At 38.4% G+C, this 25045-nt stretch overlaps 1 protein-coding gene across 1 annotated transcript in view; it reads left to right on the forward strand.

Moving 5' to 3' along the window:
- Nucleotides 1-20193, forward strand: part of LOC128660599 (collagen alpha-2(VI) chain-like) — a 115287-nt gene extending 95094 nt beyond the window's left edge. The window contains exons 19-21 of the mRNA XM_053714525.1: nt 7769-7831; nt 11427-11477; nt 20101-20193. Of these exons, the coding sequence (XP_053570500.1) occupies nt 7769-7831; nt 11427-11477; nt 20101-20178 (192 nt within the window). The 3' untranslated portion in view covers nt 20179-20193. The remainder of the gene's footprint in view (nt 1-7768; nt 7832-11426; nt 11478-20100) is intronic.
- The last annotated feature ends 4852 nt before the right edge of the window (nt 20194-25045 follow it).

Below are 25045 nucleotides of genomic sequence, written 5' to 3' on the forward strand. Positions count from 1 at the left end.
ACCACGTAGCCCTCAGTTTCATCTTTTTCCACAAAAACGACAAATATAGCAGTGGCACATATCACAGTGGCATTTGTTGCCCATGTACCTCAACTGGCTGTTAATCAAATCTATCAAGGGCAAATTGTTGCTGGCTCCCATCTAGTACCTTTAGCACAGCTTCCAGAGCTTCCTGCATAGAAAGTGCCATATTTACATATAAACTGCTCTCTTTGATCAGTTCTAGCTTTTAGTAAACAGGGTATCCCAAATACTTAGAATATAAGAGGTATCAGGGCAAAATGCTACAGAGATATTACAAATGTTTACTGCTTTACCTGAAACACAGGGAAAGGGGGTAGACGTTGGTCTTTTCCACAATAGGACAGCTGCAGACCACACCATTTTAGATATTAGGGTGAGAAATATTTTATTAAAAGTATTAAAGTTTAAAGGTGGCTTCACAGTCCTTATCCTGAGACTGTAATATAACAGCCCAGCATAGTCGCTGTTCTTATGCATTGCCTATTCCAAACCCATCTTAGAGCCAGATTACAACTGATGCACTAACTGTTGCGCCCAAGAGATACCTGGTTTACAATTTCTTATAAAGCAAAACACACAATAATAGATATTAAAGGAACAATAAACATGAAATATTGCAGTGTGTGCCTTTGGAACTAGCATAGTAAACTATTCATTAATCTAAAAACATTTTTGTTTTGATCTATCATACACACAGAAAAGTCCTGTAAGATTTTCCTTGTGTTTACGCAGCAGAACCAGTGACATGCGGTGAGGTCTGAGGCTGGTGAGGCACTAGATATGATACGCTGAAGACATATACCGCGGGCCGCAAGTACCCCCAACAGGCCAGGTTTTATTTTTTTGCTGAACCAGTGCATAGATTAAATAATAAGCTGATGGGTGAGAGCATGTTATTAACCATGGTGTTACTGATCAGATGATTATTTTACTTTTGCGCTGGTTTAGCTATAATGAAAACCTTACCTGTTGGGGGTACTTGAGGACCACAGTTAAGATACATTTCACTAAAGCACAAGCTCAGAGAGAGGAGAGAGAGAGAGAGAGAGGAGAAGAGAGAGGAGAAGAGAGAGGAGAGAGGGATAGAGAGACAGAGAGAGAGAGTGGAGAGAGAGGAGACAGACAGAGGGGAGAGAAGAGAGGGGGAGAGAGAGAGAGAGAGAGAGAGAGAGAGGAGAGAGAGAGAGAGAGAGAGAGAGAGAGAGAGAGAGAGAGAGAGGAGAGAGAGAGGAGAAGAGAGAGGAGAAGGGAGAAGAGAGAGGAGAGAGGGATAGAGAGACAGAGTGAGAGCGGAGAGAGAGGAGACAGAGAGAGGGGAGAGAAGAGAGAGGAGGGGGAGAGATAGAGAGAGAGAGAGGAGAAGAGAGGGAGAGGAGAAGAGAGAGGAGAGAGGGGGGGAGAGAGAGAGAGAGGGAGAGGAGAAGAGAGAGGAGAGAGGGGGGAGAGAGAGAGAAGAGGAGAGAGAGAGGGAGAGGAGAAAAGAAAAGAGAGGAGAGAGAAGAGAGAGAGAGAGAGAGAGAGAGGAGAAGAGAGGGAGAGGAGAGATGGGGGAGAGAGAGAGAGGGATAGAGAGAGAGAGAGAGAGAGAGAGAGAGAAGAGGAGAGAGAGGGAGAGGGAGAAGAGAAAAGAAAAGAGAGGAGAGAGAGAGAGAGAAGAGAGAGAGAGAGAGAGAGAGAGGAGAGAAGAGAGTATAGAAGAGAGAGGAGAGAGAAAAGAGAGAGGAGAGAGAGTGAGAAGAGAGAGGAGAGAAGAGAGAGGATAGAAGAGAGAGGAGACATAAGAGAGAGAGAGAGAGAGAGAGAGAGAGAGCGAAGTGAGAGAGGAGAGAGAGGATTAGAGAGAGAGAGAGAGAGAGAGAGAGGATTAGAGACAGAGAAAGGAGAGAGAGAGAGAGAGAGAGAGAGAGAGAGAGAGAGAGAGAGAGAGAAGAGAGGAGAGAGAGAAGAGAAGAGAGAGAGAGGATTAGAGAGAGAGAGAGAGAAGAGAGAGAGAAGAGAGAGAGAGAGAAGAGACATGAGAGAGTGAGAGAGAGAGAGAGGAGAGAGAGAGGAGAGAGAGGAGAGAGAGAGAGAGAGAGAGGGGAGAGGAGAGAAAGAGCAGAGAAGAGAGAGAAGAGAGAGGGATAGAGAGACAGAGAGGAGAGAGAAGAGAGATTGATAGAGAGCAGAGAGGGATAGAGAGCAGAGAGAGAGAGGGGAGAGAGAGAGAGGGGAGAGAGAGAAGAGAGAGGAGAGAGGAGGAGATAGAGAGAAGAGAGAGAGAGAGGAGAGAGAGAGAGAAGACAGAGAAAGAGAGGGGAGAGGAGAGAAAGAGCTGAGAAGAGAGAGGAGAGAGAGAGAGAGAGAGAGAGAGAGGAGACAGAGAAAGAGAGGGGAGAGGAGAGAAAGAGCAGAGAAGAGAGAGGAGAGAGAGGGATAGAGAGACAGAGAGGAGAGAGAGAGGAGAGAGAGAGAGGAGACAGAGAAAGAGAGGGGAGAGGAGAGAAAGAGCTGAGAAGAGAGAGGAGAGAGAGAGGAGACAGAGAAAGAGAGGGGAGAGGAGAGAAAGAGCAGAGAAGAGAGAGGAGAGAGAGGGATAGAGAGACAGAGAGGAGAGAGAAGAGAGAGGGATAGAGAGCAGAGAGAGAGAGGGGAGAGAGAGAGAGAGAGAGAGGAGAGAGGAGAGAAGAGAGAGGAGACATAAGAGAGAGGGATAGAGAGACAGAGAGGAGAGAGAAGAGAGAGGGATAGAGAGCAGAGAGAGAGAGGGGAGAGAGAGAGAGAAGTGAGAGGAGAGAAGAGAGAGAGAAGTGAGAGAGAAGAGAGAGAGAAGAGAGAGAATAGATAGAAGAGAGAGATAGAGAAACAGAGCGGAGAGAGAGACAGTAGAGAGAGAGAGAGGAGAGAGAGAGAGGAGAGAAGAGAGAGGGGGTGTAGAGAGAGAGAGGATTAGAGAGGCAGAGAGAGAGAGAGAGAGAAGAGAAAGGAGAGAGATAGAGGTGAGAAGAGAGAGGATTAGAGAGACAGAGAGAGAGGGAGAGAGAGAAGAGAAAGGAGAGAGAGAAGAGAGAGGAGAGAAGAGAGGATAGAAGAGAGAGGAGAGAGAAAAGAGAGAGGAGAGAGAGTGAGAAGAGAGAGGAGAGAGAGGATTAGAGAGAGAGAAGAGAAAGGAGAGAGGGAAGAGAAGAGAGAGGAGATAGAGAGAAAAAAAAAAAAGAAAGAGAGAGCGGAGAGAGAGAGAGGAGACAGAAATAGAGGGGAGAGAAGAGAGAGAGAGAGAGAGAGAGAGAGAGGGAGAGAAGGATAGAGAGGAGAGAGAGAACATATTTTACAATTCAGTTTGCATTTAAAGTGAATGTAAATGTTGATGATAAAGTGCCCCTGCTTTTAATCAAAAATTTTAAAAACCTGCACTTTATCATCAAGTTTTACAGTCACTTTAGTAACAGTTGGAAGGCTGGAAGCAAAAATAAATAAATAATTACTTACAGTTAACGTAATTCTAGCCGCGTCCTCTAGAGCAGTCAGTGGCACTAGGCAGCTCCTCTTCCTCCTCTTCCTAGGCAGCTCAGTTGCTGGCAGAGTTGAGACTCTGCAGTGGAAACACAACTGGCACACACTTCGTCTCCTGCAACAATTCAATGTAAAATAGGAAATAAGATTAGTTATTTATAGTATTAAAAGCATATTTTTCAGATACTATCTATCATGCCACTTGCTAGAAATAAAAGCTTACCTAACTTCGCTTTTTATTAAAAACTGAGATTTATTTGTTGCACAAGGAGATTAAGTGATACTTATTTTTTATTTTGGTCTTCAAGCACAGGAGATGGATGGCAGATTGGCAGGATGCATAATACTGTAAAAACATTATCATAAAGCAGCTTTATCATTATAATTTATATGAAACAATCTCAAGTTACTTGAGGTTGTTTCACATATAAATTATAATGTTAAAAAAAAAAATGTAAGGTCCCTTTAAGTCATAGTCTCAAAGGAACACTGGTCCTGCTACAACTACCATTTTTTTCTCTTAGTGTCATTATTTACAAGGATTACAGTAAGCAGAGCCTGTAAATGAGAAACTCCAGAAAAACTGACAAGACAAGGGAAGTGCCATTATATCAGAGTGACATAAGCTAAGCTGTGCATCTGATCTAGCTTTTGTTTAAATAGTAATATATGGCTTAAACATTATTAATGTGTAGTCTCCTTGTCTCAAATTTATGCTTTACCATTGGAGAAAAAAGGACAATGTGATTTTATTTTAAAATAATTGACATGTCAGCAGTTATCTGCCAGAAGAAGAGTATAAGGGACTGATAACCTCAAAACAAAATAAATACATAAGGACATGAAAAATTATATGATTGCAATTGTTTGAAGTGTGCAGTGCTTCTAAGTAAAAAGTACAGCAGACAACTAAATTATTCCATAAGATGTCACTGCTGGCCTGGGCTTGCAGTTATTTATATTTTTCGGCATCCAGAACATTGCATGGCATGCTATGATGGATGCCAAAAAATATAAATAACTGCAAGCAAGCCCAGCAGTCACATCTTATGGAATAATTTAGTTATCTTTGCTGTACTTTTTACAGCAAAGATAACTAAAAACACTGCACACTTCAAACAATTGCAAATTGTGTTCATTTTTTTGGAGGACTTCAAGTTCTGAGTCAAACAAACTTCGAATCTTCTTATGGCAGAATCAGATAACTGCTGACATGATGTAATCTATTTTAAAATAAAATCACATTGTCCTCCTTTCACTGACTGAATTTTAATTTTGCAGGTGGCAAAAAAAATTGTGATTATTAAGTCTATACTTTAGTATAATATCACTTTTGTTTTAAGCACTGCAGATTGCAGAACTCATTTCCCAACTCACAGTGGCAAGAAAGAATACTTAAAGGGCCACTAAACCCAAAATCTTTCTTTAATGATTCAGATAGAACATACAAATTTAAACAACATTACAATTTACTTCTATTATTTATTTTGCTTCATTTTTTAAATATCCTTATTTGAAGAAAAAGCAATGCACATGGGTGAGCCAATCACATGAGGCTTTTATGTGCAGTAACCAATCGGATTCGGCAGCTACTGAGAATATCTAGATATGCTTTTCAGCAAAGAATATCAAGACAATAAAACAAATTAGATAATAGAAGTAAATTAGAAATATTTTACAATTACATTCTCTTTCTAAATCATGAAAGAAAAAATGTGGGTTTCATGTCCCTTTAACTAATCAGCCGGAATGTATGTCAGTCAGTGTCAGTGAGGAAAAAAAGCCTTTAACCTTAATTTATAATTATGAGAAATTGATCATAATATATAATGATTCTATCAGATCTAGTTCAATTACAATTACTAGTTACTTTGACCTAAGTTTCTTGCACTTCTGCAAAAGTGCAAATTCAGGGCTGCTGGGATGCACACACTCTGAGGACTAAGAAGGGCTCAAATAATAGCTAATATGTCAGCAGCCATCTGAATGGATAGTATCATGAACACTATAATTATACACATAACTGTCTGCTTTTTTTTAGATATTATTGCACAATATTGATTTTTTTTATTTAATAAAAATCCGTTATTTATACACCACTATGTGCTTCACAGTTCACTGGTTGGTAATATTTCCTAATTCCTATTATTAATAGTAATACATATAATATAATTTTATTTACATAATATAGATTGAACTTGAAGTGAAGACATAAATAAATAATTGTTAACAAATTACTACATATAAATTATATTTAATTTGATTAAAGTAATCTAATCTCTTACTTAAGATTATTTATTTTTCTTTTTGAATACTTTAAGTGTTAAGTATTACTAATACTTATTGCTTAACACTTAAAGTATTCAAAAAGAAAAATAAATAATCTTAAATAAGAGATTAGATTACTTTAATCAAATTAAATATAATTTATTTGTATGTTTGTTAATAATTATTTATTTGTCTTCTATCTAATAAAATTATATTAATATATGTATATAAAATATTTATTTATAATAAAAATGTCTACCACCACTACCAGTATATGCCAATGCCATTGCCTACCCTACCCACACTACCCAGTCCCAGACCCACATTATGAACAGTTCAACATTTTTAATTTAGGTTGGTTAACAATAACCAGACAGTAAATGTTCTGGTATTTTCCTTCCTTACCTGGCTGATGAGAATAAGAAGATAGGATCAGGAAGAATGATGATTCCATCCACACCACGGTCGGTCGATCACACTGTGTCACTGTCACTGTCAGACACATTCACCACCACAACCGACTCCGAGAGATGGCTGACTCCTACACCGGGTCCGCCCGGGTCCACCACCCACGTGGCACCGGCTCTGCTCCGCTCCTCCGTCGTCGTCCTGTCCCTGACTCCAGTCCTCTCCTCCTGAGTCTCCTCCTCAGTGACAGTCTCGCTCTCGGCTCCTCCAGTCCAGCCACCCAGTCACTGACAGCCAAGTGGGGCAGTTTAGGCAGCAGTGCAGCACGGCAGTCGGGAACGCAGACAGACACTCTCTCTGAGCTGCTCTCCCTCCACTGAGTCTTCCCGCCACTGTTGTCTCAGCGCGCGCAACGCAACGTCAATGGTCACATGGCCCAGCCACCTGTCAATCAGCAGCCCTGCAGGCAATGGCATGCTGTGATTGGCTGAAGTGACCTAGCTCATCATGGAGGCGGTTTTGAGAACCGCCTCCATTTGAGCTTGTACAGGGCCCGGGCGACTCACCACTGGGTGGCGCAGCTCTAAGTGAGCTTTAGATCCATTGTTGCGCAATAATGGAGGGCAGCGGACCGGCTCACTGCCTCCTAATTGCGCAACAATGGATGGATCATCATGCGGTCGGTGAACATTATCTGCAGTGGAGTGCACAGCGCATGCGCAAAGTCTACTGTCTATTCTAACGTACTACACGTCACACACTACTAATAGAAATTAAAATGAATGAGTATCGCGGCTCGCCATGGGGGTGGGGGGGGTACCTTTGGGGCGAGGGTGGTAAAAAAAAAAAAATTAATGAGATAATAAACATATTTTTTTTTTTAATAAAAATATTAATTACAAATCTTTTTTCCCTCATTGGACAGGGTAGGCACTGCCTCCCCTGCCTCCTGTGACTGCACGTCACTGAGCAGAACAGGGCAAAGTGTATACCAAGGGAGACTGGGATATTACTTTTTAAAAGGTCAAAGTGCTGTAAGATAATTATCTGGTTCAAACACATTATAGTATTCAGCTTGCAGAGGAAATTCTTCTATAGGCTGCATTGTGGCCCCTGGGCCTTGTGATGGACAGGCCACTGCTAAACAATAGAACAATAAATAAATCTTTCTTTATGGAGATTACAAGGTTCTTTTTCCTGCACAGTATTTTCCTGCCTCCATTGTAAATATATTCATCCAGCACTATGCAATTATTTGACAAAAAAAATATATATCAATAAATGATGTGATTGACACAAAATACGTCTTCATTCTTCTTTATATTTATTATAATTAATATACTAAATTGATACATTCAGGAAATATATAACATATTTATTACAGTATGTATGTGATATCATTTTATAGAACATCAACTCTCAACCATAAGCATGACCTCTTCAGGTGATGATATCTAATTGTGAGAGAAAGGGATGGTTCCTGGGCAATGTCCTCTATTTTATTAAATCATACAATGATATAGATTTCTATTGTATATTACAGATATTTTAATGTTTCTTCCAACTTGTATTTAAGGGCAGTCCCGGTGATCCCGGAGACATTGGAATGAGAGGAGAAACTGGACTTCCAGGCGCACCGGTATGTCAGTTAAAAAATAACTCTTCATTGTTTTCACTACATTTTGTGCTCTCCCTTTAAGATGTCAAACATTTTTCTGATTTCTATTTTAACAATTATAAATAATTTATGAAAGATTAGATCTAAAGAAAAATAAAGGGATGGTGGGTAAATACAGATACAATAAGCACAAGGACTGTATTGTATTAGGGATAAAACTATTTTCTATTATAAATTTAAAAGGACCATATTTTCCCTATTGACAACATAATTATATATTTGCTTTGTTATGGTTTTTGCTAGATGTGTGCATAAAAATACTAATATAAGATACTAAAACTGTACATACATTCTAGGGAAAACTCATCAAGCCTATAAAGTTATTTAACATAATAAGAAATATCTGATATTGGCAGAGGTGTATTAACTATAGGGAAACCTACATACCTTTTTAAGTCCAAATCAAAATACAAGGGTACCGTATACATTTTAAAATTAAAGGGTATCTGGCGGTGCTCTGACAAAATGCTGACGGACAGAATGCCGAAGCACATTTGTCCATCAGATATATGTCCGAGAGACTGTGTTCCGACGTTGGCCGAGGGCAGATACTCTCTAGAGTGCTCTGTTCTAACCAGAGCCTCAGTGCCGCAACCGCCTTTAGGAACCTAGCCATGGTTCCCATCTCCCAGTGATGTTCTTTTAACTATCTGTCTATCTATCTATCTGTTTATTTTTCAATCTGTCTCTATCCTTATATATCTATCCATCTCGTGGACAGACTGTTATCCGACGGTCATTTGTCTGAATATTATCCGTCACACAAGTGACAGTTGGACAAATATCCGTCAGATAACAGTCCGGCCACGGTATCTGACAGACAAAACTAATTTTACATTCTTGTCAATACAATATTCAGAGGCTACATTATTTATATTTGCTACAGAAAATTAATTTTGAAAATTATAATTTAATTCTTCAAAATGGGTAAATTCTTTTTTGCTATGCCAAGTGTAGCTCCCTTTTCTTACAGACAAAGGGTAAATAAATTAATATCCTGACCAAGGGAAATCACTGTTGGCTAAGTAACAGTTTATACGGGAGAAGTGAGAGAGCAAAATGAATTGTGCCATATCTTTAGCTGTACTGGTCGAACAACCAGCTGTGCAGCAACCCTTATCTCAAAAATAAAAAAATAAAAAAAGTCAAATAAAATGACAAAATCAAGCAAGTAAAATTTATTTAAAGAGACATGAAAGTAAAAATATTTAATGATTCAGATACAGTGTACTATTTTAAGACATTTTTTTAAAAATTATTTTTTATTACAATATTTACTTTGGTATTTTTATCCTTTGTTGAAAGCATATGAACATATCCTCAGGGGCAGCAATACTGGGAGCTAGCTGGTGATTAATGGCTACACACATTTGTGATTTGTAATTGGCTTGCCAAATGGGCTCAGCTAACTCCTAGTAATGTACTGCTGCTTTAGAGCTCACTTTAGGTTTGTGCTTAATCCCTTTGCAGGCAATAGTACAATAATAAAATGCTTTAACATGTAAAGAGCACTTTCATATTACACTTTTATGTTCCTCCAAGGCTATCAGTAATATTTTTGTAACTCTATACAAATAGTGTGATGGTGTCATGATCAGTAAGAACATACAGTGTTTTTAAATATTTAAAGTGTCCCAATATAATATTTTGTCTAGGTCCGAATCCGATTAGAGGCTTATTCTGGCTGTAATTGTATTCTTGTTTAAATGCCCCATAGGCATTGCTTTTAAATATGCTTACCAGAAGTCCCACTTTTACTGGGATTGTCCTGGTTTGGAGGCGCTGTCCCAGTGTCCCACCCAGTTGTTCATTCTGTCCCAGTAGGGTTGCCACCTCCAGGTTTCCAAATCATGTGTCCGGGTTTCAGCCCACCTGTCTGGACTGTGACTCTCCAGCATAGTTGGATGCTGGTACTTTGTTACATACAGCCCTGCTTAGCTTAACGTTCGTGTCCTTCAAAGTTTACATTTAGTAATACAGGCTGAGTGAGCAGCATAGTTTTTTTTTAATTTTGTAGTACTACTTGGTTTATTTTTCTAAGAATTTAACACCCCCCCCCCCCCGACCCTTGGTGTCATTGCCAGTAATACACCTTTAGGGGAATCATATGGGTATGAGTAGGAAGTACAGACAGGCAGGATTTTTGGCCTGGATCTTGCTTTACTTCATGCAGGATAGCATTTTGGTTATAATCTTCCTGCATTATGGTATAGAGTAGCCTCTTAAACAGCTTTAGTGGGTACGTGTTTCTTTTTTACTTTCATGCAATGTTGTATTTATGCCTTATCAGTATTTGGCTCTGTTCCTTAATTAGACACATAAAACACATATTACACTGCAGATATTAAATTGTGAAATTGATAATTATGAAAGTGATAATTATGCTTGATGTTTGGCATTATTTAGAATCTGAGATTTAGATTAATGATTTATTTGCCATGACAACGTAATGGTGCCATTTTCACTAGGGGGTGGTGTTATGGTCTATTTAAACTGTGTGATTCACTTGTTTGACTGAGGAAGGGTAGAGTATCCACGAAAAATTACACACATAAAAGCTACTACGTTAAAAGGACCGGTAATTGCCACGCCCCCTTGACCACGCTCCTGACCACACCCCCACTGGCACCGCACCAGGTGGTCCCAGTTTCACCTCTAAAAATTATGGTAAGCGTACTTTTAAATAGCATGTTACTTTCCATGCTGCAATATGAATTTACAAGAAAAACTATTTAGAATTTTGAGGCATTGCTATAATTTGTTCCCGTGGAGATTATACGTCAGTAGTTTTAAAAATGTATGAGCATGAATTCTTTATAACTTCAAAACTGTTATTAAAATGTAGGTACCTTATATCACTTTAATCTATTACTTAATCAGCTATGTTTAAAGACATCAAGGGCAACACATTTATTTAGCCTAATGGTTTAAAGGGACAGTATATACAAATTTTCATATAACTATAAAGAAGAATATGCACAGATACTGATATAAAAATCCAGTATAAAGCCTTTTAAAAACTCTTAGAAGCTTCCAGTATAGCACTGTTGATAAGGTTAGGCTGGGACACCCACTGAAGTGGGCTATGAAAGCAAGAACAGCAAACACTCCTCTCACCCCCCTCCCCTGCACATGAAAAGACCTATTAGACAAACAGGAGCCAGCAGGAATTTGTAGACATCAGTATACATCTAAAACTGTGGGGCTTGGTTAGGAGTCTGAAAATCAGCACAATGTTATTTAAAAATAAGCAAACTATACATTTTTACAAAAACACACCCAGATGGGCTTTATAAATGGATCATCTACAAAACATTTATGCAAAGAAAAATCTAGTGTACAATGTCCATTTAATGCTTAAATAAACAAATGTAGAAATGTATTGGAGCACTGCCCTATATGTGTCATAGAACATAAAGTATTTCCTTACAATAATATTGTATAAAAATTAGTTAAAACAAAATTAATTAAATAAATTATCATAAACATTTAACATCCAAGAACATTAGCTTATTGTACATGATTCATTTATTCTAAACTATGTTTTTATTTCTAGGGGGACAGAGGCAAAAATGGTAACAACTATCCAGGTTCAAGAGGAATCCAGGTAAATATTGCACCTCTGTTAAATTAATTATCATTTTCATTATGTTTTGTTATTTCATTTACTCTCCTACAACATTAAACATAACATATTGTTGGGCAAAACAGACAGAAGAGAGTAAAAAAATAAAAACAGAGAAAAATAAGCAATGTTCTCACAAGAACCTATTCATAGGTGATACGTTCTGAGAGATATATTTAAAGGGACATGAAACCTCAAATTGTTCTTTCATGATTCAGATAGAGAATACAATTTTAAACAACATTTTAATTTACTTTTATTATCTGATTTGCTTTATTCTGTAGATATCTTTTGTTGAATAAATAGCAATGCACATGGGTGAGCCAATCACACAAGGCATCTATGTGCAGCCATCAATCAGCAGCTACTGAGCCTATTTATATTTGTTTTTCAACAAAGAATATCAAGAAAATGAAGCAAATTATATAATAGAAGTAACTTGGAATGTTGTTTAAATTGCATGCTTTGTCTAAAGCATGAAACCATGTACCTTTAAAACCAGCAAGGAATAACTGGAAACAGTTTGAACATGCAGTTGTCTAATACTGTTCTTGAACCCCCCCCCCCCCCGCTCCCTACCAATAATGGGTTCTCTCTTGTTAGGGAAGAAAGGGCAAAATATAAGTCAGAGTGAAAATAGGAAAGATGAGCAAGTAAGGGATAAAAATAGATAGAAAGAATGGAGCCTATTAGAACAGGAGGCCCAGTTAAGAATTGTGTTTAGATAGTTTAAAAACAAATGAAATAGGAAAGACAGAATGAATAAAACCTCAAAATAACAGAGAAAGATATGTTTATTTCATAGAGTGGAGTAGTCAATACTTAAAAAGTGATCACAAATAACTAAAGTGTGTGTGTGCTTGTGTTTAAATACATCTTCATTCTAACATTCTATTAAAAGGACACCTATGAGTTTTGGTTTTTTTAGATTAAATTCTCAAAATATGATCCTAGAACTATTCAGAAAACTGGGTATTTTAAAGTATGCCAAATGTACTTTTTCATTTCCAAAATATGAAATCCACATTTACGCTTTCAAGCTATCAGCCACAATTTCAGATATTATTTATTTGAGGAGAATTCCTTGTGGAACTGTGTCTTTCTCAATAGCAGATGAAGAATTGTTATCAATTTTTCTTTGTTCCCTTACTATCTTTATTTGAAAACATTAAGACACCAATCAGCAGGCGCTACTCGGGTGCTGAACCAAAAATGGGCCGGCTGCTAAGCTTACATTCCTGCTTTTTTCAAATAAAGATAGCAAGGGAACGAAGAAAAATTTATAATAGGAATAAATTAGAAAGTTGCTTAAAATTGTATGCTCTGATTTATGAAAGAAAAACATATGGATTTTGTGTCCCTTTAAGGTACTGCCTGCTGCTTGCCTATTGGTTGAAGTAGCACACCTCTCAGTTACCCTGTGTGTTTATATTGTAGTTTGGTCCAGTAGCATGGTTAAAGGGATATTAAATAATTTGAGATGGTAATATGAAATGATAAATCGTATATATAAAAAAATCAGCAACATACTTTATTTATTTTGTCCCCCCCCCCCTTCTTGTAATTCCATTCTGAAATTGTGAGCTTTTCAGTTCCTGTTAGAAATGGAAGTGCAGAACACTGTTATATTCCAAATAGCCATTGGCTGCACAGTGACCTATTTATAACTGTCCCTAATTGGCCACAGCAGAGAAGGTAACCTAAGTTACAACATGGCAGCTCCCATTGTTTTATAGACACTAAAACTTTACACTTATTTTTTTCAATATTTAAACAGATAATGAAACTTTAAAAAAAAATACATCTACATGTTATTTTCAGACTAATCTTTTTATTTAATGAATCATTATATGTAGCATTTATTTAGTGGTTAATGTCCCTTTAAGATGGCTGGTGAGATGCAGGCGATAGCCACAGACCACACTGTTTAATTGTCTTTATATAGCAACAAGAAGATCTTTGGCATTAGGTACGACTGTTCTTGAAGCTCAGACGGTAGAGTTATGCATATTAGTTTCACATAAGAGTGATAAAGGTTAGTCCTGGCAGCTAGAGCTTTTGCAAAATTTGCAAATATATTCAGAACAAATGCTAAGATTAAAGGGACAGTAAAATAAAAATTAATCTTTCATGATTCAAATAGCGCTATAGGCTATTTTAAACAAATTTCCAATTTACTTCTATCAAATTTTCTTCCTTCTCTTGGTATCTTTAAATGAAAAGTAAAACTAGTTGGCCTAATAAGAGCTAGTTTCAATAAAAGATACAAAGAGAACAAAGCAAATTTTATATAAGAAGTAAATTGGAAAGTTGTTTAGAATTGTACGCTCTATTTAAATCATGAAAGTTTAATTTTGACTTTACTGTCCCTTTAACACTTTTTCACTATTTTTAGCATTAATCAGAAACGTGATAAATGAGCATTTCTTTTAACAAGACAGCAAACCAATAAGTTAATGTAAAAAAAAAATTAGTTGTTTATCTTCATGCAGTTACTCTAAAGGTGGAAAAGATATTTCTGCAGGAGGGAAAGACTTAAAGGGACACTGAATCCAAATTTTTTCTTTCGTGATTCAGATAGAGAAGGCAATTTTAAGCAACTTTCTAATTTACTCCTATTATCAAATTTTCTTCATTCTCTTGGTATCTTTATTTGAAAAGCAAGAATGTAAGTTTAGATACCGGTCCATTTTTTGTGAACAACCTGGGTTGTTCTTGCTGATTGGTGGATAAAGTCACCCACCAATAAACAAGCGCTTTTAAGGGTTCTGAACCAAAAAAAAATAGCTTAGATGCCTTATTTTTCAAATAAAGATAGCAAGAGAACGAAGAAAAATTGATAGGAGTAAATTAGAAAGTTGCTTAAAATTGCATGCTTTATCTGAATCATGATTAAATTTGGGTTCAGTGTCCCTTTAAAAAAGACTCATTATTCACTAATGCACAATACCTTATAAACATAACAGGATTAAAAGTGGGGTCTATAGTAGTGCTTTGGTTGGCAAGTATTGCATGATCCCACAGAATATAGTGCCCAGGCACCTACAAATTGCATTTTTTTTATTGAGCTTTTTGAATTTGTTTTTATTCATGGAAAAAGGATACATTTTTTAAAGTAACAAGAAATGTATGCTGCATACTTCAGTATTTATTCTTATAGGTTGATAGGGACAACACACACACAGCTAGATTTAGAGTTTTGCTAACGCTACTTTTTTTCCCAGCGCACCCTTTAAACAACGCTGGTATTGAGAGTTGTCTGCGGGGCTGCGTTCGGCTCCTACATTATACCTATGAACCCCTAATCTGCTGCCCCTAACATCGCCGACACCTATATTATATTTATTAACCCCTAATCTGCCCCCCCAATGTTGCCGCCACCTTTTTCTACACTTATTAACCCCTAATCTGCTGACCAGACCTCGCCGCCACTATAATAAATGTATTAACCTCTAAACCGCCGCACTCCCGCCTCGCAAACACTAGAATAAATAGTATTAACCCCTAATCTGCCCTCCCTAACATCGCCGTCACCTACCTACAATTATTAACCCCTAATCTCCCGCCCGCACCGTCGCCGCTACTATAATAAAATTATTAACCCCTAAACCTAACTCTAAGCCTAACCCTAACACCCCCCTAACATAAATATAATTTAAAATAAACGAAATAATATTCCTAAAATAAAATAAAATAATCCTATTTAAAACTAAATACTTACCTAGAAAATAAACCCTAATATAGCTACAATATAATTAATAATTACATTGTAGCTATTTTAGGATTTATATTTATTTTACAGGCAACTTTGTATTTAATTTAACTAGGTACAATAGCTATTAAATAGTTAATAACTATTTAATAGCTACCTAGTTAAAATAAGTACAAAATTACCTGTAAAATAAATCCTAACCTAAGTTATAAATATAATAAATAAATAAAAAAAAACACTAAATTACAAAAAATAAAAAAGAATTACAAGAAGTTTAAACTAATTACACCTAATCTAAGCCCCCTAATAAAATAAAAAATCCCCCCAAAATAAAAAAAATGCCCTACCCTATTCTAAACTACCAAAGTAATCAGCTCTTTTACCAGCCCTTAAAAGGGCTTTTTGCGGGGCATTGCCCCAAAGTAATCACCTCTTTTACCTGAAAATAAAAATACAATACCCCCCCCAACATTACAACCCACCACTCACATACCCCTACTGTAACCCACCCAAACCCCCCTTAAAAAACCTATCGCTAACCCCCTGAAGATCATCCTACCTTGAGTCGTCTTCACCCAGCCGAGCCGAATTCTTCATCCAAGGTGCACAGAGGAGGTTCTTCATCCAAGCGGGGCAAGAAGAGGTCCTCCATCCGGTAGAAGTGTTCATCCAGGCGGCGTCTTCAATCTTCATCCATCCGGAGCGGAGTGGAGCCATCTTCAAAGGAGCCAACGCGGAGCCATCCTCTTCAACCGACGACTTCCCGACGAATGAAGGTTCCTTTATGGGACGTCATCCAAGATGGCGTCCCTTCAATTCCGATTGGCTGATAGGATTCTATCAGCCAATCGGAATTAAGGTAGAAAAAATCAGATTGAAGTTCAATCCGATTGGCTGATCCAATCAGCCAGTCGTATTGAGCTCGCATTCTATTGGCTGTTCCGATCGGCCAATTAAATGCAAGCTCAATACGATTGGCTGATTGGATCAATCAATCGGATTGAACTTAAATCTGATTGGCTGATTGCATCAGCCAATCAGATTTTTTCTACCTTAATTCCGATTGGCTGATAGAATCCTATGGATGAAGAATTCGGCTCGGCTGGGTGAAGACGACTCAAGGTAGGATAATCTTCAGGGGGTTAGCGATAGGTTTTTTAAGGGGGGTTTGGGTGGGTTAGAGTAGGGGTATGTGGGTGGTGGGTTGTATTGTTGGGGGGGTATTGTATTTTTATTTTCAGGTAAAAGAGCTGATTACTTTGGGGCAATGCCCCGCAAAAAGCCCTTTTAAGGGCTGGTAAAAGAGCTGATTACTTTGGTAGTTTAGAATAGGGTAGGGCATTTTTTTATTTTGGGGGGATTTTTTATTTTATTAGGGGGCTTAGATTAGGTGTAATTAGTTTAAACTTCTTGTAATTCTTTTTTATTTTTTGTAATTTAGTGTTTGTTTGTTTTTGTATTATAGAATAGTTTATTTTATTGTATTTTAAGCTAGCTAATTGTAGGTAATTTATTTAATTAATTTAATGATAGTGTAGTGTTAGGTGTATTTGTAACTTAGGTTAGGATTTATTTTACAGGTAATTTTGAACTTATTTTAACTAGGTAGCTATTAAATAGTTATTAACTATTTAATAGCTATTGTACCTAGTTAAAATAAATACAAAGTTGCCTGTAAAATAAATATAAATCCTAAAATAGCTACAATGTAAATATTAATTATATTGTAGCTATATTAGGGTTTATTTTCTAGGTAAGTATTTAGTTTTAAATAGGATTATTTTATTTAATTTTAGGAATATTATTTCGTTTATTTTAAATTATATTTATGTTAGGGGGGTGTTAGGGTTAGGGTTAGAGTTAGGTTTAGGGGTTAATAATTTTATTATAGTAGCGGCGACGGTGCGGGCGGGAGATTAGGGGTTAATAATTGTATGTAGGTGGCGGCGATGTTAGGGAGGGCAGATTAGGGGTTAATAATATTTATTCTAGTGTTTGCGAGGCGGGAGTGCGGCGGTTTAGGGGTTAATACATTTATTATAGTGGTGGCGAGGTCAGGTCGGCGGATTAGGGGTTAATAAGTGTAGGTAAGGTGGCGGCGACGTTGGGGGGGGCAGATTAGGGGTTAATAAATATAATATAGGGGTCGGCGATGTTAGGGGCAGCAGATTGGGGGTTCATAGGGATAACGTAGGTGGCGACGTCTGGTCGGCAGATTAGGGGTTACAAAATTTTATTAGAGTGGCGGCGATGTGGGGGGGCCTCGGTTTAGGGGTACATAGGTAGTTTATGGGTGTTAGTGTACTTTGTAGCACAGTAGTTAAGAGCTTTATATTCCGGCGTTAGCCCATAAATCTCCATAACTACTGACTTTTTTTTGCGGCTGGAGTCTTGTCGGTAGAAGCTCTACCGCTCACTTCTTCCAAGACTCCAAATACCAGCGTTAGGCAGATCCCATTGAAAAGATAGGATACGCAATTGGCGTAAGGGGATCTGCGGTAGCCTGGAGTCGCGGTGAGGAAGTGAGCGTTAGACCCTTTCCTGACTGACTCTAAATACCAGTGGGCGGCCAAAAGCAGCGTTAGGACCCCTTAACGCTGCGTTTGACGGCTAACGCAGAACTCTAAATCTAGCCGACAGTTATTTGGACAAAAACAAGGACAGGAAAAGTAAGATTAAAAAGTAATAAACAAAATAAATATTTTCAAATGAAACGAAACAAGTAGGTTAGTGTCTCTATAAATCTACAAATTTGTATTTCAATATTAGAAGCCCTAAAACCTTTTTCAAATGTATCATTAAAAAAAAAAAATAGCTTAGTGTCATTATAGTGGTGAAATGGATGCTTTTCATGTGGGAAAGCAGATGGATGCTGTTTATTCTACAACATGTGTTAGGGGGATTGTTTATATAACCATTACATAAACATTAATTTATACACAAGCTTGGATCACCTGATCACAATATATTCCTGGACAGGGAACAAGGCCTGCATGTTCATTGGGGCAAATCAATAGAAATAAGGGTTTCCAATTTCTACATCTTTTTTTTATTTCACTTTCTATTTGAATGTTTGTTTTTTTACTTACTTTTTAAATTTGAAATGCAAAACTTTACACATTGTTATAAAAGGACACCAACACAATCTACAGTTTTTGTTGTTGTTGTTTTTTTACTTTATGTTTGTTGGTTTAAAAATTATATATAGGAATATATGATTATTACATAATCTAAAAAAAGTCTTGTGTAATAATGACCATTGTGCAAGTTTTCCAGTGAAGATGTATAAAGACTATGGGCCACATTACAAGTAGAGCGTTATTTAACGCTCCCGCTCGAGCATTAACTGTGCTAGAAGTAAGCTTTTTGTGCTTGTTGGGTTGCGCTTATATTCTGAGTTGAGAGTAAACTGTTTTCAACATATATATATATATATATATATATATATATATATATATATATATAGTAACAGTCCCTTGTTTATGCAAGTGCACGTGGCAAACAAAAGACCCACTGCAGGCCTCAAATATAACAAAATAAAAAAGCTCCACAGCACAATGAAATTCAGCTCACTTTATTCCAGAGCGTGAATGCAACAGACAGCAACGTTTCGGGCTCTCAACCCTTACTCATGCTATGACATAGCATGAGTAAGGGTTGAGAGCCCGAAACGTTGCTGTCTGTTAGATTCTGGAATAAAGTGAGCTGAATATCATTGTGCTGTGGAGCTTTTTTATTTAGTAAACTGTTAACCCGATGAGCACAAAAAGTTGAACTTAGAATATCTCATGCGCATTCACGTATTCCCCCATTCCAAGTCAAAGGAGCAAAAAAAATGGAAAACCTAACACCCAACTTGCGCGCAAACCCAAACGCATATTTTCATGTGCGTTAACCTGACATTAAAATATGAATATTTCACATTCCAATGTTCTTCACATAACAGTTTATGTTCTATTTATTCTTAAATACATATCTGATGGTATTTTGGTATATAGGTATCTATACCTATATATCTATATAATTATATATAGACAAGGCTTTTTTTTGGGGGGGGGGTACTCAACGGTACTGAGTACCTCCACCTCTGCCAACTCATAAGAGGTAATATTTGTAATCATTATTTAAATACTCTAGTTTTCACAAAAGGGGGGCTGCAAAATACATCAAACATTGTAAATAATGATGTCCCTTTTTTTTAGTACCGGTACCTTTTCTTTTACAAAAAAAGCACTGTATATATGTATATATATATATATATATATATATATATATATATATATATATATATATATATATATATATATATATATATATATATATATAGGAATATCTATTTAAAAATACATAGAACATATTCTGCTATGTGCAGAACATTGTAAGGTTACATATTTACAGTAAATACACAGTACAACACTATTAAAAATGACTATTGCATAAATACATATCCATCTTTAGACATGTATATGTATCAATGTCTTTATTAAAACCATTTGCCTGCCTTTTTTTCTATCACCTGGAACCTCATATCTTTAAGTCCTTATAACTTTTGTGTGCAATTTTTTTAAAAATATTTTTTATTAGATAGTGTTATTACGAGTGTATCTGTACTTTGCGGTGTAATTTTGATGTTTTGTGAGAGTTTTTGTTCTGTGAAACATCTAACCATTGCTCTGAGGACACAGTAATCATTCTAGCATTAATTGCAATTGCACCCAATCGATCGCATTTGCTTTCAACTTGTAATAAGAGCGGTAAACCCGACGAGCGCAAACAGCCGCGATAAACCCCTTATCGCTTGCTCGTAACTGTTAGCGCTCCACTAGTAATGTGGCCCGATATATAAAATGTGTATGTATTAGCGTTAGTAATTTTCCTTTGTATTTTATTTAGGGTGCCAGAGGTGAACCAGGATTTCCAGGATTTCCAGTAAGAATTCTTACAAGTATTATGTTTGTTATTTTGCTATAATACGTTGCCTTAATGACTGATTTGAGCTGAGATACATTTTCTGTGTGTCAGTAGAATTTCTTCTATTTCTACATTACTGGGTGAGTAAAAAAAATACAATGGCAGCATTTTTTGAGTAAAGAAGACAAGAGTTGATGTCAATCTGGCTTTTTTTCCAGCAGATAACAATTTCCAATTAGTTGTTAATCTCATAGTTTTGTTACCGGAAAAAAGAAATGTGCGACAACAAACAAAATGGTATTTTTGAGTGTTTAGTGATTACATCACAGGCTGAGGGCCCTGTATGTTGATTGATTCCTTTATATAGTGTGTAGTGATGCTAATAGGTGATAACAACCCTGTTTTGCTCCCAGACCATGCAGATACAGTATGTATGTCTCTTTAAAAGGACATTACAGACAAAAAAGAAAAGTACATTTAATGCATTTCACTTTTGAATAGAAGCATTTTTGCAATGCACATGCATTAGCAGAAATGCTTCTGGTATAAGCTATCACTCTTTTCAGCGTGAGCTTTTACTGTGCATGTAAACGTGGAGCATATCTAAATATGATTCATAAACCAGCATTTTAAATAGTGTTTCTTCTCAGAGAGCTTGTATCATGTAACTTGAATCATCACTAGCACAAAACAAGGAATCACCAGCTCTCTGATCAGAAACACTGTTTTAAAATGCTAGTGTATGAATCATATTTGGATATGCGCACGTGCACATGCACAATAAAAGCTCACACTAAAAACAGTGATAGCTTTTACCAGAATAAATACACTGATTAACCTTTTTTTTTCAATTTTGGCTGGTGTTATTGGTAACAGGGTTGGGTTATTGATTTCACTACTTTTTATTAGTGTAAAAGTAACGTTATAGTCAACTTTTATACCTGTACTTAAAGGGACAGTAAAGTAAAAACGAAACTTACCTGATTCGGATAGAGCATGTAATTTCAAACAACATTCCAATTTACCTCTATTATCAAAGTTGCTTTCTTGATATCCTCTCTTGATATCCTTTATTGAAGAGTAAATCTAGGGAGGCTCCTAGGAATTCAGAACCATACACGTGTCTTTAGCAATCACTGCTGCCGTAAAGTACTAAAGACACGTGCATGCTCTTGAAATCCTAGGAGTCTACCTAGATTTCCATTTCAACAAAGGATACCAAGTGAACAAAATGTGATAATAGACGTCAATTGGAAAGTTGTTTAAAATTGAATGTTCTACCTCACCCATAAAATTTTAATTTTACTTTACTGTCCCTTTAATATATTTCAGCAATTAAGCAAAACACAAAAGTACTTAGCAATAAACATACTGTTAATAATATAAAATATATTTAGGGTTATTTATATTACATTTTTGTGCTAACATTCTGTGGGTGTTCCCATGTTGCAGTAAAGTTTGGTATTTAAACTGAATTAAGCTCTGGAAGACAGCATCTGTTTTTGTGTTTTGTCTATTAGATGCATTTCTGTTTAGAACTTTAAGCAGGGCAAGCTGCTTATGTCTATAAATTAATCCTTTCAAACTGAGAGCAGACAAGTTTGTCAGATAGAGTTAAATATGTTCTATCGGGCCTATGAAAGAGGAGCATTTAAGTGTATTCATATATATTTTTCTGGTAAATGTTTAAGCTAAACTTGTTTCAGTTGAATCCAGCAAGAAACACGTTTACACAATTTTTATTAGATTTTTAATTGCTGACTGGACAACTCTTACAGTTCTATTGGTATTTACGAATATGTCTTCTTATTCACGGGCTTAAAGGAATATGAAACCTAATTTTTTTTATTTCATGATTCAGATAAAGCATGCAATTGTAAGCAACGTTCTAATTTACTCCTATTATAAAAAAATGTTTTAGTTCTCTTGGTATCTTTATTTGAAAAGCAGGAATGTAAGCTTAGGAGCCGGCACATTTTTGGCTCAGACCTGGGTAGCACTTGCTGACTGGTGGCTAAATGTAGCCACCAATCAGCAAGCGCCACCCAGGGTACTGAACCAAAAATAGGCTGGCTCCTAAGCTTACATTTCTGCTTTTTCAAATAAAGATACCAAGAGAACGAAAATTTTTTTATAATAGGAGTAAATTAGAAAGTTGCCTAAAATTGTATGCTCTATCTGGATCATGAAAGAGTTTGTTTTTAAAAGGAGCCATCTGTGAATTCAGGTGCCTATAAACTATGGCTGTATCAGTGGCAGTTGCACCAATTAATTAGGGAAGGGGTTAACCTCTGTTCCTTATAGAATCACAGATATTCCATTGGGTAAAGCTGATTGGTCTGGGTTGTGACTCAGAGTTTGTCAATGGGTATAGGTAGATTGGGGGCATGGTTAGCCTAGAAGAAACATTGGTGACGAGGGGCTATTTTTTCCCTTCTCCTCAGCATAACAGAGATGTTGTCTAAACGATTGGGGTGGTTTTGCCTCCACACCTTTAGAAAGGCCACTGAACTGTATGCTTCACAGTTTGTATCAACAGGAAAAGCTAAAACTTCAGGAGTGAACTGGCCGGGGGGGGGGGGGGGGCAGGTTGTCAATTGCCTCCCAGGACAACATTGCTTGTGGAATCAGAGCCAGTGCAGCATTTGTCAAAAGAATCATCATATATAATAAAAGGCCAAGTGTGTTTCTCCGAAGCTGTCATGTGCAGTAGAGACTGCGCACAAGGACAAACACACCTGGCCTTCCAACTGACCTCCTCCTTCTGGCTTCACGTGTGGTGGAGTGGGCGTGGGGGAGAGAAAAAAAAGAGGGGGAGAGAGCACAAAAGACAGGGGGTAGAGAGCACAAAAGAGAGGGGGAGAGAGCACAAAAGAGAGGGGGAGAGAGCACAAAAGAGAGGGGGGAGAGCACAAAAGAGAGGGGGAGAGAGCACAAAAGAGAGGGGGGAGAGAGCACAAAAGAGAGGGGGAGAGAGCACAAAAGAGAGGGGGGAGAGAGCACAAAGGAGAGGGGGAGAGAGCACAAAAGAGAGGGGGAGAGAGCACAAAAGAGAGGGGGAGAGAGCACAAAAGAGAGGGGGAGAGAGCACAAGAGAGAGGGGGAGAGAGCACAAAAGAGACGGGGGAGAGAGCACAAAAGAGAGGGGGAGAGAGCACAAAAGAGGGGGAGAGAGCACAAAAGAGAGGGGGAGAGCACAAAAGAGAGGGGGAGAGCACAAAAGAGAGGGGGCGAGAGCACAAAAGAGAGGGGGGAGAGAGCACAAAAGAGAGGGGGGAGAGAGCACAAAAGAGAGGGGGAGAGAGCACAAAAGAGAGAGGGAGAGAGCACAGAAGAGAGGGGGAGAGAGCACAAAAGAGAGGGGGAGAGCACAAAAGAGAGGGGGAGAGCACAGAAGAGAGGGGAAGAGCACAAAAGAGAGGGGGAGAGCACAAAAGAGAGGGGGAGAGCACAAAAGAGAGGAGAGAGCACAAAAGAGAGGGGGAGAGCACAAAAGAGAGGGGCAGAGAGCACAAAAGAGGGGGGAGAGCACAAAAGAGAGAGGGAGAGAGCACAAAAGAGAGGGGGAGAGCACAAAAGAGAGGGGGAGAGAGCACAAAAGAGAGGGGCAGAGAGCACAAAAGAGAGGGGAGAGCACAAAAGAGAGGGGGAGAGAGCACAAAAGAGAGGGGGAGAGAGCACAAAAGAGAGGGGGGAGAGAGCAAACGAGAGGAGAGAGAGAGAGCAAACGAGAGGAGAGAGAGAGCAAACGAGAGGAGAGAGAGAGAGCAAACAAGAGGAGAGAGAGCAAACGAGAGGGGGGAGAGAGAGAGAGCAAAAGAGGGAGAGAGAGAGCAAAAGAGAGGGGGGAGAGAGCACAAAAGAGAGGGGGGAGAGAGCACAAAAGAGAGGGGGGAGAGAGCACAAAAGAGGGGGGGGAGAGAGCACAAAAGAGGGGGGAGAGCACAAAAGAGAGGGGGAGAGAGCACAAAAGAGAGGGGGAGAACACAAAAGAGAGGGGGGAGAGAGCACAAAAGAGAGGGGGAGAGAGCACAAAAGAGAGGGGGAGAGAGCACAAAAGAGAGGGGGGAGAGAGCACAAAAAAGAGGGGGGGAGAGAGCACAAAAAAGAGGGGGGAGAGAGCACAAAAAAAAACAGGGGGGAGAGAGCACAAAAAAAGAGGGGAGAGAGAGCACAAAAAAGAGGGGAGAGAGAGCACAAAAAAGAGGGGGGAGAGAGCAAACGAGAGGAGAGAGAGAGAGCAAACTAGAGGAGAGAGAGCAAACAAGAGGAGAGAGAGAGAGAGAGCAAAAAAGAGGAGAGAGAGAGCAAAAGAGAGGGGGGAGAAAGCACAAAAGAGAGGGGGGAGAGAGCACAAAAGAGAGGGGGAGAGAGCACAAAAAAGAGGGGGAGAGAGAGCACAAAAAAGAGGGGAGAGAGAGGGGGAGAGAGCACAAAAAAGAGGGGACAGAGAGCACAAAAAAGAGGGGAGAGAGAGCACAAAAAAGAGGGGAGAGAGAGCACAAAAACGAGGGGACAGAGAGCACAAAAAAGTGGGGGGAGAGAGCAAAAAAAAGTGGGGGAGAGAGCACAAATGAGAGGGGGAGAGAGCAAAAAAGAGAGGGAGGAGAGAGCACAAAAGAGAGGGAGGAGAGAGCACAAAAAAGGAGGGGGAGAGAGCACAAAAGAGAGGGGGAGAGAGCACAAAAGAGAGGGGGAGAGAGCACAAAAAGAGGGGGGGAGAGCACAAAAAAGAGGGGGGAGAGAGCACAAAAAGAGAGGGGGGAGAGCACAAAAGAGAGGGGGAGAGAGCACAAAAGAGAGGGGGAGAGAGCACAAAAGAGAGGGGGAGAGAGCACAAAAGAGAGGGGGGAGAGAGCGAACGAGAGGAGAGAGAGAGAGTGCGAACGAGAGGAGAGAGAGAGCAAACGAGAGGAGAGAGAGCAAT

Source organism: Bombina bombina, chromosome 5, assembly GCF_027579735.1.
Source record: "Bombina bombina isolate aBomBom1 chromosome 5, aBomBom1.pri, whole genome shotgun sequence".
Lineage (NCBI taxonomy): Eukaryota > Metazoa > Chordata > Amphibia > Anura > Bombinatoridae > Bombina > Bombina bombina.